Source organism: Heloderma suspectum, chromosome 1 (assembly GCF_057233095.1).
Source record: "Heloderma suspectum isolate Gila_16-S chromosome 1, 16-S_ref, whole genome shotgun sequence".
Classification (NCBI taxonomy): Eukaryota; Metazoa; Chordata; class Lepidosauria; order Squamata; family Helodermatidae; genus Heloderma; species Heloderma suspectum.
Window position 1 is genome coordinate 243562195 of NC_139458.1, and position 20697 is coordinate 243582891.

A 20697-nucleotide genomic window follows, 5' to 3' on the forward strand; every position below is an offset into this window, starting at 1 on the left:
GTCTAAGTGCCTGGCATGCAGCCCATCAGATGTTAGTGGAAGTATGTGGCTGGTATTGCAGGTAAACTACTTTCTTGCAAAAACGTCATAGGATTTTTAATGCTCTCGCCAGAAGGTAAAATGATAAAACCATAGGGAATGGGAACTCTCCATGTAAATTAATAACAGCCCTAGCTCATTTCAGAGTTTATTTGATTTATATTTTATGTGTTATTTATTTACAACATTTTTATACTGCCCATCAAAAAAGTCCTCTGGGCAGTTTATAACAGTTAAGAAGTACTAAAAGGCAAACACAATTATAACAACATCAACACATATATTAAAAACAATATTAACACAAGCAACATAAAACCGTAAAAACCCAGCATAAAATTAATCTTAAAAAAATAAACTACACCAGCATGGGGGGAAAGCATCAGTGCCACGATCTATAAATTCACTAAAAATGTAACTAAAACCTGGTGCCCAAAAGACCACCACGGAGGCACCAGGCAAGCTTCTCTGCAGTGGACATTCCACAACCATTCCACGACTGAAAAGACCCTCTCCTTAGTAACCTTCTTGTATCGTTGTTCTTTATTGGGAGGCTTAGGGCAGAATCCTGTGGGGATAATCGGCTGCATCCGAACTTGGAGGCAACCGACTATCCAATGCAGGGTGCACGGAGTGCAGAGGGGATATTCTTCTCTGCACTCTGGCTGCCCTGCATTTGTGGCTAGACAGCCAATTTTGGCTGTCTTGCCAAGGCGCCTCTGAGCAGGGAGTGGGGGGAGGCCAGACAGCATTATGCTGCTTCCCTAGGAATGCCGGCTTTCCCTGCGCCCCACACTGCTCTTACGACAGGGGAGGGGAGTCGGTTTTCTGGGAACCGAACTCAGAGCACTGGTTCCAAGCTCGGTTACCAGAAAATGAAAAATCCTATGGCCATCTAGCCTCTGTCTAGCAACCATAGGATTGCACCCTTGGAGCAGCTTTAGGGCTCCTAGGCAGTCCCAATGGATGTGTTATTGAGAGTGTTCTTTAAAGGATTTCCAGTATGAGACTAGGCTGAAGGCAGACCCATTGCTCAGTGGTAGAGAAGACTGTGATCTGGTTTGCACATAATGCCAATTCCTGGGTTAAACAACCCAGAAATTGCTGTGGCCATGTGGGAGCGAGTGAGCTGCCTCCCTTCCGCTTGCCACTTCTGCCTTGAACCAAACAACCCAGAAATGGGGTGTTCCTAGTTTGTATCGCAAGGTGGGAGCCAGCTCACTTGCTCACACTTAGAAACAACCCATTGGTTTATTAACCATGTTCATCGTGGTAACTGAGGGTCACAAACAACAAAAAGGGAAACATCATCTATTTCCAGAAACAGAAGTACAAAAGAGTTACTGTAAAATTTATTAAGCCTTTGATAAATTCACATTATTACAACTATATGATAATAATTATAATCTATCTTGATTTGCCAAACATTTGACCATACGGACTTCTTCAGTGACTTGTGTTCGTTTAAAGTCATTATACAGGCACCTTATATAGTTAAGTCAGATTGTAAAGAATTCCAGAGGTTCATTGAGGCAGCTGATAAATCATCAGACTAGTTGTTCACAGTGATATGGGATGAAAAATTATCCAAAGTGGAAAATTTTCTGGTGCTTTATTTTTTCACAGCAAATGTTCTATTTCATAAGTTCATTAGTAACGATGAATGGATGCTAACTGCAAATACAATATTAGGCAAACTTGGCAGTTTCAAAGTTGTAATTAATATTTTCCAGGTGTTTATCCTTTGGAAGTATGTGAGACTAGATATATGTCATTGAAGTACATATGTTTTCTCAGTGTGAAATGGAACTAGCAAGTACTGATAGTGAAACTGAAGGTGCCCCAGCAACCTCAGTGGAAGAGAGTTGAACTCTATTGAAATAGATGAGTGATTGTCAGCATATTATGCTTGGTCCTTTGTATTGCTAAAATGTATTATGTCAACAGTTTTCAGTACCTTTGTTTTTTTCCCTTAAAATTAAACAATACAAGGGAAGTATATACTATTGTCTTTGAAGATTTACAAGTATTCCAGTAACATTTCTATATAATAGAACATTTACATCACATTACATGTGCTTTATTTCCCCCCTCAAATATTCCAGGCCAAAGACTTGTGGTGTACTGGGACAATGAATTACCATGGGGTACCTAAATTGGATCAATCTCTGGAGCATCTAATTTTTTTCTCATACAACCTACCCAATGCAAATTAGCCTTTGAAATTCAAAATTTTCTGGAAAACCCACATCACTAGTCACTCAGAAGTGGCGTTCTGCCTTTCTGATATTCCTCAATGCATCATACTTAATTTGTAATGTATACGTCATCTTAGATATCTGTAGTCTTTCCTATAAAATGCACAACATGTATCTCTAGACAGTGTTACATATATAGTATATAGATTTTTTAAAACTATAAAATTTGCTACAAAATGCTTACAGAAAAGGGAAAAAACTCATTTATAACTACTACCAAGCCTAAGTATTTCTAGCCCCAAAAGCAGTTTCTAGGAAGTCACAACACAACAACAGCCCAATATGATGGTCATTAAGTATTTTAATACATTTTTAAACTGAAATCAAAAGTAGCAGCAAACTCTTCATTTTTATTGTCAAAAGGGTAGTTCCAAGGGATCTGAAATAAACCCAAAGTGCCCTGCTTCCAAATGTATTCCACTTATGTTCCCATAAAAATATTATCTCATAAACTTAAATTTAACAATTCTTCTGTTTTCTAAGTATTTTTGTTACTTTACCCACATGTTTGACATGGACTTCTCTCTTGGGCAGCCTGTGGGTTATTCATGCATGCCTCCTATCCACGGGCCTCCTATGGGACTGTCTGGGTGTTGTGACTGGAATGGCAATTCTTCCTTTCCTCTGTGGTCATTGCTAGCAAAAGGGGCTAGGTAAAGGGTGATGGTTTATTTGTGCTGGCAGGGAAATCAAATTCCTCTTTGCAGGAAGCCTTGGATTATGTTGCCATTCCTCCCCAGTGCAAACCTCCCGCCCAGTTTGCACTGGGGAGGGATCTGTGGTCTCTTTCTGGACATTGTGTGTGAAGGATGTGTGTGTTGGGTTGGGTAGTGTCATGAGGTTATTCAGGCATTGCTGTGTGTTGATTGGTGCCTTCCATGTATAGCCAATGCGGGGTGGGGGGGGCTGTCATCTGTGTTCAGTGTTGGATTAGAAGGTGGCAGCGGAGTTACCGGAAATGCTCTGTATCTGCTGGTGTTACTAGGTTTGTGCTTGTTTCTGAAGCTGCTATTGTGCTTCTGACTGCTGCTGGAGCGCACAAGATTACAACTATATTACACTGACATTAATTGCATGTAATAACTGCCAATATAATGGGATCATAGCCTGCCTGTTATAGTAATAATAAATGCTGAAGTCACACTGCAAGCCACGGAGAAGTCCATTATTATGTGTTGTTGCCAGTAGAGATGTAAAATTTTCAGAAATTTTGAAGTCTTGGAAGAAAAGTTTTTTTTGCCTTTCTTTTCCAGGAGAAAAAAATAGGGGGGAAATAGCAAAATAAGTAATACTTGATTTTTTTTACCATCATTTACTAGCCTAAAGATACTTTGTTACCTTAGGAACATAAAATGTCTTATGTATACCTTGGTTTTCTCATAATATCATGTTTGGTGTATTAAATTTAAAAGTATAGTTCATTCAGACAATAATTGCAAATTTACTAATCAAATTTACTTTTAAATGTTTTAAATTTTTGTTACACATGCATTACAAATGGAGCTACAAGATGCTGAACTCTAAGAAATCGTGCATCCCTTAGGTTTGCCAGTTTATAAGAAGAAAAAGGTTTGTTAAAAACAGAAGAAAACCTCAACATTATAGTAAACAATGGAAGTTTTTATTTATTCTGAACTCACTCTCCTCCACAGTGTCAAGCAGACACAGAGAGCACCCATTTTCATAAAACGAGCTGAGAAAAAAGGGACCTCCCCCCCAGACTCAATACTATTTTTCTATATAAAAGCCTAACCAGTCTCATTTTCTGAGGTATCAGTATCAGCAGTTTTTGCTTGTTCTGATCCTTTATTTTTTATCACCATCATGGACTTCTAAAAGCTGAAGGTTTTTGAGCAGATTGACAAGCTGCTCAGTCAGGCACCTTCTGAGTCCAAAACCTTTGGACTTGCTCTTTGTGCCCTCTTAAGACCTTTGAGCAAGCAGGCCAGTAAGCTTCTTGTTTCAAATGTCAAAGAGAGGAAGCCTGCAACCAAAAAAGCCACTGAATCCTTCTTGCTTCTCTTTCGCCCCCTGGAGGCAGAAATGTATCTTGCTCTTCCATTCGTAGTGCTCCGATGCTGTATATAGTCTTACATAAAAGTCTTCCTCTTACAGTTTTTAGAAATAATTGGGGAAGGGGGAATAAAGGCCGGGTAGCAATGTATGAACACCTTGACCTGGTTCGCACAATCACCGTGAGAGAAATAAGCTGCAGTGGTTTATTTACCCTGCTGTGTGCCAAGTCGCGTGCCTGGGAGATTTGGATAATTACCCTCGCCAATATGGTGTGTTGTGTCATGCAAACCCGCAAGGGTGGCTTGTTGCTGTAGTTAACAAGCCACTCAGAATCCATGGGCTGTTTTAGGGTTCGGGGGGGGGGGTGGCTTGGTAACCATGGCAACAAGCCACCCTCACTGGGTTTGCATGACACAACAAGCCATATTGGCGAGGGTAATTATGCAAATCCCCCAGCATGTGACTACCATGCACGGTGGGGGGAATGAGCCACGGTGGCTTATTTCCCCCACCGTGGACATGCAAACTGAGCCCTTGACTTTAACATTTTATTCATCATTCTAAAAGAAAATTTTTCTTCCAAAATCTTCTAATGTTTCCAGTTTTTTGAAAAAAACAAAAATAGTCCTCAGGGGAAAAAATTACCTTATTCACACATGACAACACCTCATGGGTTAAACAGCCTGTGCACTGTTGTGTTTGAGAAGAAGAGAGCAGCTGTGCTGCCTGTGGCACACCTGCCAATTCTGCTTTTGCCCAGCAACCCACAAGCGGGTCCTTCGTAGGTCGCTGAGTGTGTCATCTGAACCCAGGCTGCTGGGTTGTTTAGTGGCTAAAGAACTCAGTGGTTAATCCATGGCTTGTAGTTGGGCTAATCACTGGGTTGTTTAGCCCCTAAAGAACTCTGGGTTTGGATGACAAGCTTAGCAGCCTACGAAGGAGCCACTTGTGGGTCGCTGAGTAAAAACGGAGTGGCACTCCCACACAGCCCATGGGTTGTTCAAGCCCACTGGCCCAGTGTGTGTTTCCCAAATGTTCCTATTTTTCCCTGCAAGGCTTTCCTATCTCTAGCTGCTGCTCAGTTGGATTTATAAAAGTTTTAGATTTCTTCCTTTGTACACATGCATGGCACTGAACACGGAAAACTATCTAAATTTTTACTTCCATCGATTGTGCATTGCCTTTCTGACTTATCTCACCACAGTTCAATGATTTTTAGATGTTGCTTTCTTCTGTATTAAAAAGCAAAAGGCGGTGCATGTATTGTTTGGCTTCTTCTCCCTGGTCTGGTATAGCACAGAAGACTGGAGTTTGAAGAGCAAGTATTATCAAATTTGGTCACACTGAATTTCCATTAAAAAGGACCTAAATATGGTCCAAAACATGTTGGAAGTGTTCATTTTTGTGAAATAAAACACCTCTTTTGCTTACCCCATTACTTTTTGCTTTCGGGCATCCATTGTGGGTTTTCCCATTTTGTTGGGGTTTCTTCTATATTAGCCTCATTGACCTGATTCTCACATAATGAGAAGCCACCATAGGTGAATTTCCCTGCAAGACTTGTTGTTGTGATGGTCGCCACGATTTTGAATATTCAAGGCACAGCAGGGGTGCATCTTAGCTTCTCGTTATGTGCAAACCCTGTGAGGGTGGGTTGTTGGGTGATTGACAAGCCACCCAGAAACCATGGGCTGTTTTAGGGTTGCAGGTGGCTTGTCAACCACCCCAACAACCTACCCTCACTGGGTTTACATGTAACGAGAAGATATGGCTTGCCCAAAATATTCAGAATGGTGGCCACCACCATGACAAAAAGCCCTGTGAAGAAATTCACCCATGGTGGCTTCTTGTTACATACAAACTGGGCCATTCTTTCCACCGGTGGTTCTTTACTCATCCCTCTTAACATAGAGGGAGAAAATCTATCACTTCAGGTGGTCCACTAGTCAGTACAAGCATGAAGAAGAGATATCATGCAAGTGTTCTCTGTAACAAGATATGCAATACACACTCAATTGAGATGCAAATGTGGGAAATGTTGCTTGCATGCTGTTTTATGGGAACTCTGCTTGAAAATGCTGGTAGGCTTGGTGTCAGGAGCGCCCTAGCTGCCTCTTACAGTCCCCTCCAATAGCCAACTCAAGACACAGACAAAAAGGATTCTTTCCAAGGCTTTATTCCTTTTACAACTTAATGACTCTTTCAGATGCTAATCACCAGCGACTAAGCAAGGAACAGCACTGGGGAAAGATAGCAGAGTAGCCTAAGCTCCAGGTAAGGCAGTTGGTCCCCGTTTGAAGGAGGAGGGCGGGAAGACTCTGAACTTACGGGCTATGGAGAGGTCCTCCCTCTTACCCTTGGGTCCTCGGGACGCGACTGTTGTTTTAGTGCCAAGCAAGCAGAGCGCCTCCTCTCGGCGCCCTCCATCTGGCACCACTCCCTGCATCTGCGCCGAGCGTCCAGCAAGGCCCCATCCCCCGTTCTCACTGCCAGGGTCACTATCTATCCCAGGAATGCAGGCAGGAGGAATCTCTCCCTGCTGCTGTGCCTGTGAGAGATGAGCGAGCTCCTCTCCCATGGGTTGTTGCTCTTCCTCAGAATCAGAACTGCTCTGGGGCTCTATGGGCTCAGTTTCCACCCTGACACTTGGATGATACAAAATCCAATTGTCTTTCAGTTGATCTACACATACAACCAACCTTGTTGCCAGGTGTAGAAGATATAACATTTTATTGGTGTAAAAGTAGTTACTGATCAGCTTTTGTTTATCTCAGTGGTCTGTACTAGGGACTACAGGTAGCAGGATTGGATGCCTATTCACCCTCTCCCTATGTCTTCTCCCTATTTAGCCATCTGCCGTGTGAATTTAGTCTATTGGTGATGTTGGATAAATTCTGCCTCAGATATTTCTTATTCTATCTTATTCTTGCAACTAGTTTAAGATTTCCAGAAAGTGGATGTGATCCAAGAAAGCTGTTGCAAGTTTTGTGGCTTTTTGGATCGCTTCATTCCTGCTGTAGGCTTCAAACTCCTGAACTCTTTTGCTCTTGCCTGTGCCAACTTTTCCCAATTTGTGACTCATATATATAGAATCATAGAATAGTAGGGTTGGAAGGGGCCTATAAGACCATCGAGTCCAACGCCCTGCTCAGTGCAGGAATCCAAGTCAAAGCATCCCTGACAGATGGCTGTCCAGCCTCGTCTTGAATGCCCCCACTGAGGGAGAGCCCACTACCTCCCTAGATAATTGGGTCCATTGTCATATTGCTCTCACAGTCAGGACGTTTTTCCTGATGTTCAGCTGGAATCTGGCTTCCTTGAGCCCATCATTCTGTGTCCTGCACTCTGGGATGATGGAGAAGAGATCCTGGCCTTCCTCTCTGTGACAACCTTTCAAGTACTTGAAGAGTGCTATCATATCTTTCCTCAGTCTTCTCTTCTCAAGGCTAAACATGCCCAGTTCTTTCAGTCTCTCCTCATGGGGCTTTGTTTCCATTCCCCTAATTGTCTTTGTTGCCCTCCTCTGAACCCTCTCCAGTTTGTCTGCATCCTTCTTAAAGTGCGGTGCCCAGAACTGGACACAGTACTCCAGATGAGGCCTAACCTGTGCTGAGTAGAGGGGAACTAGTACTTCATGGAATTTGGAAGCTATGCTTCTATTAATGCAGCCCAAAATAGCATTTGCCTTTTTTGCAGCCACATCACATTGTTGGCTCATATTCAGCTTGTGATGGACAACAATTCCAAGATCTTTCTCGCTTGTGATGTTGTTGAGCCACATATTCCCCATCTTGTAACTGTGCATTTGGTTTCTTTTTCCTAGGGGCAGAACTTGGCATTTATCCCTATTAAATTGCATTCTGTTTTCTGCGCAGTGCTCCAGTCTATCAAGATCAATATATATATATAGTCTTTTGCATCAGCTCCAGTTCCAGCTGCTCCAGTCTGGCATGCTGTTCATTGTGAAGGAGGACAGCAGGAGGACAAACTCCTCCTCCATTTTGTAAAGGAACTTTGATTAAAAGTCCAGCCCCTGTTCTTAATTCTAAATGGCTCCTGTGCCTTTCCGACTTCCAACTCGGGCACCAGACTAATGCCTATACTTGGTTCTATTTCAGCATTTTGGAGCTAGTTTTCCAGCCAGTGAACATACCTTTTTTTGAAACATTAATAAAGTTTTACAGACAGAGGGACAACAGAGTGCATACTTGACTTAATGGGTGTCCAATGAGGAACTGAAAGCTAATACTTGCCTTCATTTTTTCCTCTTGATGCTTCCTAGCTACAAGCTTCTTATTTATGTTGGCTCTGCTTGACTAATTTCTCCTCTTTATGTCCTTGCCACCCTGTTCACTTTAACCCAGACTTCTATTGCCATCTGCCTCCCTTTTGATTTTTATCCTCAGAGACGCATTAATCTTTTTGGAATTGTCCTCTGTTCTAGCCTGTTGCTTAGCTGGGATTGAGGCTGATACTCTTTGTATAGTCTGACAGGGTTCTTTTGCCTCTAACAGCTGCACTACAGGCAGATATTTTGTAGGTCAGTCCTTCCTCCATCACTGTACTCTAAGACGAGACAAGCATTATGTTATGTATTTCTGCCTATGATGCAGCTCTTACAAGCACAGCAAACCTAGCTTGGAAATTGAGATTATTTGCTCCCCTGATTCTACCTCAAAACAAACGTTTCAGCCTGGCTTGGGGTGGGGATGTAGTACAGAGACAGACACTCTTACTGAAAGGTCTTGGGATGGGAAGAATTTCATCGCAGGACTGGATTACATCAGCCATCAGGGAGAGGGAGAGTTAATTTTACACATGCACACACACTGCTACATATTGCCCCTACCTTCAGTAAAACTACTTGGTCAGGGCTAGTTTACAGTTGGGACAAAGCTTCACGCCAGCATATTCCATATTCCATCTGCCATCTGCCATATTCCATAATCTTTTCTCCCTACATGCATTGCACAGCTCCCCAGAAGATTACTTCTAATTTAAAATAGGGGCTTTGAAACCACAACAAATGTTCCCCATGCCACTGATAAGCAGACCTCCACAAAATGTATTTTTTACGTAATCTAAATGAGTAAAAGAAGAAAATGAACATAAGTTTAGGGTGCATGGACAAATGAATGCATACAATGGGATACCTGTAGTCCAAAGCTGAAGTTTTATTTTTAAAAATATTTTTAAAAATATTTTTAAAAATATTTTCTAATTACTTATGATAAACCATAAAGAATATTTACAACAAATTACAACAAATTCATTCATAATAATAATAATCATAAATAATTTTTAAAATTACCAATACCTTTACAATAAATATTATCCATCAATCATCTCCAGAAAATAACAATATTGATACATATAGACATAAAACGAGCCATTGAAAGGAAAACAAAATATCACTTAATTGAGACATTTAGCTTAATCTCCCCAAATATCAACAGAGCATAATATGCATATAAGAAGGAATAATATCTTAGCAATAAATTACAGTGAATCTATCATTATTCATCATAAACACTTTAAAATTATTAATATTACTCCTTTACAATAAATATTCACCATCAACCATCTTAAAAAACACACACACACATCCAGGCATACATCTTTCTGAAATTTGGCCAGATTATATTTCTCACCAGGTAGATTCTCTGCTAAATTTCATACTGCTTGGACAAACTCTTTTGTAATTAATAGAATTTTCAGGCTGTATAATTTTTTTTTAAAGACACTTTAACTATAGTGAAACATTTCCCTAGGCAATGGGAAGTGGATTTTATCCATTACTTAGATTAACAGCTCTGGAAGAGGAAGGATGAGCATTCTGGAATAAACACCTGTGTTTGAGGGTGTGCTGGGAATAAATTTGCCAAAGGATAGAATTATTTGTTTGAGGGTGGGTAAATGGTTTTGTATAATTTCCCTGTAGCACAGCCCCTTTTCTTGAATCATCTGGGATTATTTTCTCTTCTAGTGTGTTGGTATGGAATAAATTCATTTCTGTTTCTGTTTAGTGGAGGATTCACACACTGCTATGGTTATGTGACTTTGTATAGCCTTGGATAAAGAGCCTGTCCTTGGTCATCTTCTGCACTCTTCTTGACTGAGGATTCTTTATCATTTCCCCCTTCCATTCCTGTGGGATTATTGGTAATGACATGGTCATCTCAAGATATGAGTGAAGGGGAAGATGTATTTTATTTTCCCCTGCCTGTCCTGTTTCCAGCTTCTTAGATAATACTGGACCAGGAGAGGCCCTAATCCCATCAAGATTATTAGATACTACCATCCTTTTTGTTGTGAAAGATGATCTCTGGGACAAAAGGATTGAAACCAGGGGAATGTGAATTTGGTCCTGGATGGAATCTGGTGAAGTTGTTTTTTTTCAGGGCTGGGTTGTTGCAGGACAGTTGCTACAATCTAAAAAAGAGATACGGACAAAAATCCTTGATCCTGCTTAGCATGGTACTTTGGGGTTTCCTTCAGAAGCAAAGGGGGAGGGCTAGCTTGTAAGAGCATGCTCAGCTCTAGTAATATATAATTAATGGGCTGTGTGAGGGTTAATAAAACTCAGGCCAGACAAGATGGAGGTTCTGTTGGTAAGTTGATCATCTGACCAAGAAGCTAGCATTCAACCAGTTCTGCATAGGGTAGCAGGATTAAGCTTGCAGTTTGGAAGTGCCCTTATCTTGGTTGCCCAAGTTGCATCAGAAGCATAAGGTGCACCAACTGCAACCCTTCCTGGACAGAGGTAGCCTGGGCATGGTTATGCAGACATAATTACTTTCAGATACACATGGAGCTGCTCTTGAAGACCAGTTGGTTCAAAATGTAGCTGTTAGGTGGCTGATAGACTTGGCTTATGTGGTTCACATCTCACCAGTTTTGAAATAGCTCCGCTGGCTTGCTCTGCATTTCTAAATGCAATTGAAGACACTGGTTTTAGCCTATAAAGCTCCATATGGCTTGGGACCACCTGCTTCCATATGAACCTGCCCATTCTTTGGGATCATCTGGTGCAGCCCTTTCCTGGGTTTCTCAACCTGCTGAAGTCTGGCAGGGGTGACTGGGAAACAGGCCTTTTCTGTAGTGCACCCCTCCATCTCCAGTAAAACTGTTTTTACCAGGCATCAAAAGTCATGAGGGTAAGTGCTGGGCGTACAGACCAAAGTCAGAATGAGGCCCTGCCTCTTGACAGAGTTCCAGACAAGGGGGAGAGGTGGAGTTGACTTTGCGTTGCACTTGCCAGAGGGAGTGGGCTGATTTGCAAAGCAGTTGTGGTGCATTTCTGAGCTCAGCCCTTACTAAGTAGACTGAGTGATCCTGTATGTTGGAAGATCTGTCATTCTCATTTGATTTTTTGCAAGTACAGGATATGTAGCTAATCTGTATACACTGTTCTTTAGTGGGTTGGAGCTGCTTTGAAATTGCTTTAATAAGGTTTCACATGGTGTACAAAACTTTATCAAACTCTTCTGTGATGAGACAGTATGATTAGAATATGATCCAAAATCAAGTCTTTGTGATTTTTTAAAAGTTAGCTAATGCAGAAGGTAAATTAACTGCTGGCCCTTTAGGTTACCAATTAAAGCAGTAATATAAACGTCTTACATGCTAATAAAGTGTGATTCACACTTTAATCAAGTTCTTACAAGGCAAGGTAATATGATGTGTGCTTTTCCTGGAGTTGTGTGAATTGGAGCAGCTCAAATTTGTTACATATCAGCTCAGGATTGAGGGGTGGAATCAGATCTGGGTGTGTGTGCGCGCGTGTATTCTTTCAGTGGATAATACCATAAAACCTTATGTAAACCAAAGAGTCATATTGTGGTTTTGCCTGCATTTTGGTATCTTACAGTTCATTTCAGCAAGACTTTGCTGGATGAATGCAGTATCATTTTGAATAAACTAGTGCTCACTGCATTAACTACTGCAAAAGTGGTATGTAGTTGTATTGATTAACACCAGGGGAACAGCCATGGCTTGTTGATAGAGCACATCCTTGCATACAGAAAGTCCCACTTCTGTACCTGGTATCTCCAGTTAAAAAGAGCTTTGGTAGGACTGAGAAAATACATGGACTAGCGCTATACATGCTACCCTCAACTCCTGAATAATACCATGAACAACATTCTACAAAACATGATGAGAATAGAACTGGATATTGAAGGGAGGAAGTATCAGTGGTTGGTCTCTCTGTAGCAGAACCTCCAGCATAAAGTGATAGGAGGAGGAGGAAAATAAATTTAACTTAAACTACTTGATTTTTAGAATAGTTCTTTTATGAACTATTGAAAGCTAAACAAGCAGGTGGTTGCCTGCAAGAATGTTTGAATGGTAGGCTAGATTGCCTGTCATGGTGATGGTGGGGCAAATAAAATAAATGTTGATAACAAAAGTGTTTCCTTTTGGGGTTTTCCAAGCAAACTAACATAGGAATTTTTTTTTTTTTTGTCTTTATAGGTTACAGCCAAGACTGCCTTCTTGTTTATCTTACCTCAGTATAACGTTAGTGTGCCTACAGCAGGTAAGAGGAGCCTCTGCATATCTTAGAGCACACTACGTTTGGATGTCACAACAATCTGGTTGCTTTCTCTTGCAGCTCCATGCCTTGGTTGTTCAGTATTGTGTGCAAACTAGGAACTCTTGAGTTGTCAGGAGAGACACACCCTAGGGTTGGGAACCAGAGTTAAACCCTGGATTCCTACTCTTGGTTGTCTCTCCCTTCCCAAGTCAGAGTTCCTGGTTCACACACAATGCTAAACAACTTAGGGACAGAATGTCCCTGGGTTGTTTAGCTGGTCCAAGCAGGAGCGACCAGGGTGCACCAGCATGCCCACTTGCTCACAACAGCCCAGGGTTTAAAAACATGTGGGTTGTCATGATGTCCCTATATTATAAACCTCTGCTTGGTGACCTACAAACTAAGACTCCTGGATTTTTCATTAACTACCGCACAATTGCGCTCATTTCACATGCCAGCAAGGTTATTCTCAAAATCCTACAAGCTAGGCTTCAGCAGCATGTGAACCGAGAACTACCGGAAGAACAAGCGGGGTTTTGAAGAGGCAGAAGAACTAGAGATAAAATCGCCAACTTTCGTTGGATCATGGAGAAAGCAAGAGAATTCCAGAAAAACATCTATTTCTGCTTCATTGACTACGCTAAAGCCTTTGATTGTGTGGATCACAACAAACTGTGGCAAATTCTTAAAGAGATAGGAGTACCAGACCACCTTACCTGTCTCCTGAGAAACCTGGATGAGGGTCAAAAAGCAAAAGTAAGAACTGGACATGGAACAACCGATTGGTTCAAAATTGGGAAAGGAGTACAACAATGCTGTATATTGTCGCCCTGCTTATTTAATTTATATGCAGAGTACATCATGAGAAATGCCGGGTTGGATGAATCACAGGTCAGAATTAAGATTGCCGGGAGAATTATCAACAACCCCAGATACGCAGATGATACCACCCTAATGGCAGAAAGCGAAGAGGATCTAAAGAGCCTCTTGTTGAGGGTGAAAGTGGAGAGTGCAAAAGCTAGTTTGAAACTCAACATTAAGAAAACTAAAATCATGGCACCTGGCCCCATCACTTCCTGGCATATAGAAGGGGAAGAAATGGAAGCAGTGACAGATTTTACTTTCTTGGGCTCCAAGATCACTGCAGACGGTGACTGTAGCCATGAAATTAAAAGATGCTTGCTCCTTGGGAGGAAAGCTATGGCAAACCTACACAGCATATTAAGAAGCAGAGACATCACCTTGCCGACAAAGGTCCATCTAATCAAAGCTATGGTTTTCCCAGTAGTAACGTATGACTGTGAGAGCTGGACTATAAGGAAGGCTGAGTTCCGAAGAATTGATGCTTTCGAACTGTGGTGCTGGAGAAGACTCTTACGAGTCCCCTGGACTGCAAGGAGGTCAAATCAGTCAATCCTAAAGGAAATCAACCCTGAGTGCTCATTGGAAGGACACATACTGAAGCTGAAACTCAAATATTTTGGCCACCTAATGTAAAGAGAAAATTCACTGGAAAAGACCCTGATGCTGGGAAAAATTGGAGGCAGAAGGAGAAGGGGACGGCAGAGGATAAGATGGCTGATAGCATCACCGATGCAATGAATATGAACTTGAGCATGCTCCGGGAGAGAGCGCAGGACAGGAGGCCTGGCGTGCTATGGTTCATGGGGTCACAAAGAGTCGGACACGACTTAGTGACTGAACAACAAGGTTTATGTACAGCAGTCAGGCTTCCTGTTGATTATTGTGTTATTCATCCCATTGACCTGGTTCACATGATCAAACAGTCCATGGTTAACAAACCATGGGTTGTTTGTGAGTGCACAGGAGCAAGCGGGAGGGCTGGTTCCTGCCTGCATCTGCTTTCCTAAACAGCCCAGGATTCCTGGATTGTTGTAACATCCAGATCCACCACTCTGGGTTGTTTAGGGTTAAACAACCCAGAGTTAGCCACTACATATGAACCAGGAGATCAACTTTATCTGTTTCTTCCCAAATAGTTGCTCCTGAAATATTTAATACAAACAATTATTAAAAGTCCTCCATCTTGGGAATGAGTTAAAATAGAAAAGAAGCTCAGCTGATGCCCTCATTTACCCTCCAGCCTTGATTACACAAATTCTACAGCAGGCTAGGTGTTTAATTTTTGTCCTGAACAAGTGAGGGATCTCCTCCACCCTTCAGAGAACCTTCCCTGCCCTTTTATTGTCATGTCATCCCAAAGAAAACACCTTTAAATCCATCTAGCTTTAACATGTGTAGTTTATTTGTTTATTAGATGTTTTCCCAACCTTTCTAAGATTGTTAGAGCAGCGAGTGTACCTGGTTTATCATGTGTTGAGAGGCTAGATCACACAGTATGCACTTACTAGAGTCCAAAGCAGCTCTGGGTGGGTGTGATTAACAGCAAAGAAGCAGGATGTGTGTAGGGATACACTAAACCTTACTTTAGCCCAACCTGGGTCCCTCCAGATGTTTTGGCCTACAGCTCCCATCAGCCCAGCCAGGGAGTTGTAAGCCAAAACATTTGGAGGGATCCAGGTTGGGGAAGGCTTGTTTTAGCCCGTAATCTTTCCACACCAGATTGGTCACCCCTCACTAACACCTTTTCTTGTAGGGTTTAAAATTCATGTTTGGAACGGGGAAATGATAGCATGAAGAAAGGATTAAATGCTGTCTCTCGACAAGACTACTTGGTTGTCAGTCAGATCCTTTTCAAGTTGCATTCGAAAGAAAATCAGGCACTCTGGCTTATTCACAATAAGCCAGAATTCTTTAGAATGTGTGAATGTGGCCAGTGAGTGCTCAAGGCAATTCACAATAAAATCATAACCACCGTAAAATACAACAATTTCAAACAAAACCATTAACGTGCAAAAAAATGGAACCTTCTAAAAATGAAAGAGCGGCTTTAATCAATAAAAGCTCAGCAGAACGGTATAGTTTTTACCAGCCTCTAAAGTCCTATAGCCAGGGGCCGTGGGTGGCTTAGTGGTTAAGACGCTGAACTGCAGACCAGAAGGTCGGCAGGACAGCAGTTTGAGACCCGAGTGCTGCGTGACAGAGTGAGCTCCCGTCTTCAGTCCCAGCTTCTGCCAACCTAGCAATTTGAAAGCAAGAAATTGCAAGTAGATAAATAGGTACCACTTCGGCGGGAAAGGTAACAGTGTTCCGTGCACCTCAGTGTTTAGTCATGCCGGCCACATGACCATGGAAGCGTCTTCTGACAGCGCTGGCTCTTCGGCTTAGAAATGGAGATGAGCACCACACCCTAGAGTCGGACACGACTGGTTGGGGACACCTTTACCTTTTTTAAAGTCCTATAGTGGGAGCCAACCTAACCTCCCTGCCAAGAGATTTCTGTAACTGGTTGCTGCTATGCGGAAGGCCCTGTCTTGGGTCCCCACCAACCTCACCTCTCTAGGAGGTGTGACACAGGTCACCCCAGGTATAGAGCATAGGTCCCAAGCAGCTTCATACAAGACAAGGCTGTCTCTCAGATATCCTGGCTGAGAGTAGGATTGCCACACCAGACACTATCCTTTAAATCTCTGGTTGAAGTTGAAGAAAAGGGAGTTCTTCTGAAGTTCTGTCACCTGCTGTATGGCACATCTGTAGAGCTGCTTGCTTCAGCAGATATGGTAGGGTAGACCTCTGGAGCATTGAGAGCCATGATTGCCTTTTCTCCTGCTTCACTTGGAGTTTTCAAGGGCACTGTTCAGTGTCCAGGGTAAGAGGTAGCAACTTTGGCTGAGAGACCATGGCAACCTTTGTGGCTGAGCAGGGAGCTGAACCTGAGTTTCTCATCTTGTAAGCCAACACTGTAGCTATTCCACCACATTAGCCCTCACCTTGTTCCAGCTGTTTGTCCCCAGGGTCATGAAGAAATCTGTGAACACAAGTAGAACCTGTAAGAAAATGTTGCAATATGCAATGCTCATGTTTAGGGTGCCAGCCATGACTTCTCTCAGGAAATTCCATTCCACTCTCCCTCCCTAGTTTTCTGTTTTTTCTCCTCGACAGTCAGTCAACATTCATGTAAAGTTTGGGGAGTGGACATTTTCCATCATCATCACCCCCAGAGCCTTCATTAGCCCCCTTCCTGCCACTAGGAAGAGAGAGAAGTTTTGGGCTGCCCTGCTGCAGAGGTGCCCCAACCGCCTCCACCCCCCCCCAGTGGGACTAAAACATCTGGTGCTCCCCTGTATTGGATGCTAAGTAGCACACATCAGGGGAGAGGCTATTCTCTCCTGTGGGTCACCATGGAATCTTCCAAGAGCAGCAGCTGAAACAGGTCCAGCAGCAACAGGCAAGGCCAGGGAGCAGACACTTTCCAAAGGTCCATCTAACCCAGCATCCTGATGCTTCTGGGAGGCCAGCAGCATGGCATAAAGACAATAGTCCACCCTCCAGCAACTACTATGCTGCTGCAGTGGTGTACTACGTCTGAAGATGGAGGCTGCATATAGCTGCTGCAACTAACAGCCTTTGATAGACCTCTCCTCCATGAATTTGTCTTATCCCCATTTAAAGCAGTCTCAGCTATCATTGCAACTTCTTGCAATAAGTTCTGTATTTATTTTGTTTGTCCCAAATCTACTGCCAATGTTATTGGCTGTTCATGAATTCTAATAAAAGGAGAGGGGGAGAAAAACTTATTTCCTCATGTCATGCATAATTTTATAAACCTCTATCATGTCTCAGTCATCTTTTCATAAACTAAAAAGTCCTCATTCCTTTAGCCTTTTCTTGTAAGACAGGTGCTGCAGCCCCCTGAACATTTTGACTGCTCTTTTCTCCACCTTTGCCAGTGCTGCTATATTCCTTTTGAGATGGAGCAACCAGAAGTTGAGGTGAACCTACCCCTAGGTTTTTTTGTGGAAAGAAAAAAAGGAGAATTACAAGTGGTACACATCATCATCTGGATCCCCTATAAAACTCCATGAATGAGGCAGAGTGATAGCACGTTAAAAACATCTTCTGGAAGTACCCAGAGTGTGACTGTAAAATGTACAAGCACTAACGGCTGTTACCTGTGTTATGCTTTTAAGCCATGCAGCTGCTCCTGCAAATCATTTCTTTACCTTAAAGCATAACTTTGGAAGGAATTAACGCATATGCCTGCTTCCAGAAAAAACACAGGTTGTGCTTAGTAATCTGGTTTTCAGTTTCCATACATTTCCTGAGAACAGATAACTTTCTTATGTTAAAGTTAAATCATAGGAATGCCACTTCATTGAAAAATGTGCGATGTGCCTCTTACTTTCTCTCATTCATATTACTTAAAACATGAGCATTGTATTTTAGTCCATGGGCTATTTCTGGAGCCAATCATCTAATAAGATGCAGTGGATGTGCTACATAACATGGGACGCTCACTATGCAAAAAAAAAGTTGCCATTGTTTTTAAATAATGTACCTCTGGTCTTTTCGGTGAGGTTGAGCATAGAAGAAGAATGGGACATATGGACTGGAATAAACCTAGAGAATGGATTAACATCAGCCTCGGGTCTTAGATGGAAAGTCTGTGCCCTGGGAGAGAGAGTGGATGTACCACTTAGGGCCACTGATAATAAACCTTTGTCTGGGATATACCACAGTGCTATCAGATTTAATATATACCTAAGTGGAAAATTGCCAAGCAAGTCCACCACAGTCACATTTGACTTCAAAAGAGGAAACTTCTCTAAAATGAAGGAACTGGTAAAAAGGAAGTTGAAAGGGGGAGTCAAGAGGATTAAATCCCTTCAAAATGCTTGGAGCTTACTCAAAATCACAATATTAGAAGCTCAGCTAGAATGTATACCGCAGGTTAGGAAAGGCAGCCCCAAGTCCAAGAGGTCGCCGGCATGATTAACAAGCAGTGTCAAGGGAGCTATTAGAGAAAAGAGAGCTTCCTTCAGAAAATGGAAGTCTTGTCCAAATGAGAACAAAAGGGAGCACAAGTTTGCACAAAGGAGGTACAAGAAGAGAATAAGAGATGCAATAAAGTATATCACTAGCAACATCAAGGTCAGTGATAAAGAATTCTTTAAATATATCAAAAGCAGGAAACCAGCTAGAGAGGCAATTGTACCATTGGATGAGAATAGAGTTAAAGGAGTTCTCAAGGAGGATAAGGAGATTGCAGAGACACTGAATGAATTCTTTTCATCTGTCTTCACTGCAGAAGATATAGGACAGATACCTGTGCCTGATCCAGTGTTTTCAGTCTGAGGAACTGAGGCAAATAGTGGTGACAAAAGATGATGTTCTCAACCTTATGGATAAATTGAAAGCTAATAAATCACCAGCCCAGATGGTATCCATCCTAGAGTTCTTAAAGAACTCAAATGTGAAGTTGCTGCTGTTCTAACAAAAATAGGTAACATGTCCCTATGATCAGCCTCTGTACCAGAGGACTGGAAAATGACCATTGTTTTTGTTTATTTGTTTGTTTTTTAAAAAAAATATGTTATTTAAGCATCATAAATAGTAGTCAACTAAAATCATCATATAAAATGAGACTAATAATTAAAAAAGAAAGGAAAGAGAAAAGAAGGGGGAAAAGAAAAAATCCACAATAATTCAAACAACATATGGAATCTTATTGCAATTGTTGTTCAGTCGTTCAGTCGTGTCCGACTCTTCGTGACCCCATGGACCATAGCACGCCAGGCCTTCCTGTCCTGCACTCTCTCCCAGAGCGTGCTCAAGTTCATATTCATTGCATCGGTGATGCTATCTAGCCATCTCATCCTCTGCCGTCCCCTTCTCCTTTTGCCTTCAGTCTTTCCCAGCATCAGGGTCTTTTCCAGAGAGTTTTCTCTTCGCATTAGGTGGCCAAAATATTTCAGCTTCAGCTTCAGTATCTGTCCTTCCAATGAGCAGTCAGGGTTGATTTCCTTTAGGATTGACTGAGTTGACCTCCTTGCAGTCCAGGGGACTCGTAAGAGTCTTCTCCAGCAACACAGTTCGAAAGCATCAATTCTTTGGCGCTCAGCCTTCCTTATAGTCCAGCTCTCATAGCCATACATTACTACTGGGAAAACCATAGCTTTGATTATAGGGACCTTTGTCAGCAAGGTGATGTCTCTGCTTCTTACTATGCTGTCTAGGTTTGCCATAGCTTTCCTCCCAAGGAGCAAGCGTCTTTTAATTTCATGGCTACAGTCACCGTCTGCTGTGATCTTGGAGCCCAAGAAAGTAAAATCTGTCACTGCTTCCATTTCTTCCCCTTCTATATGCCAGGAAGTGATGGGGCCAGATGCCATGATCTTAGTTTTTTTAATGCTGAGTTTCAAACCAGCTTTTGCACTCTCCTTTTTCACCCTCAACAAGAGGCTCTTGAGATCCTCTTCGCTTTCTGCCATTAGGGTGGTATCGTCTGCATATCAGAGGTTGTTGATAAGTCTCCCAGCAATCTTAATTCCGACCTGTGATTCATCCAACCTGGCGTTTCTCATGATGTACTCTGCATATAAATTAAATAAGCAGGGTGACAATATGCAGCCTTGTTGTACTCCTTTCCCAATTTTGAACCAATCGGTTGTTCCATGTCCAGTTCTTACTGTTGCTTCTTGACCCTCGTACAGGTTTCTCAGGAGACAGGTCAGGTGGTCTGGTACTCCCATCACTTTAAGAATTTGCCACAGTTTGTTGTGATCCACACAATCAAAGGCTTTAGCGTAGTCAATGAAGCAGAAGTAGACACTTCTCTGGAATTCTCTTGCTTTCTCCATGATCCAGTGAATGTTGGCGATTTGATCTCTAGTTCCCCTGCCTCTTCGAAACCCAGCTTGTACTTCCGGTAGTTCTCGATTCGCATACTGCTGAAGCCTAGCTTGTAGGATTTTGAGCATAACCTTGCTG

General features: G+C 42.2%; 1 protein-coding gene across 1 annotated transcript in view; it reads left to right on the top strand.

The window, feature by feature from the left end:
- Positions 1-20697, top strand: part of TRAM2 (translocation associated membrane protein 2) — a 67961-nt gene that overhangs the window by 19933 nt on the left and 27331 nt on the right. The window contains exon 2 of the mRNA XM_084822662.1: positions 12786-12849. Within this exon, the coding sequence (XP_084678788.1) occupies positions 12786-12849 (64 nt within the window). The remainder of the gene's footprint in view (positions 1-12785; positions 12850-20697) is intronic.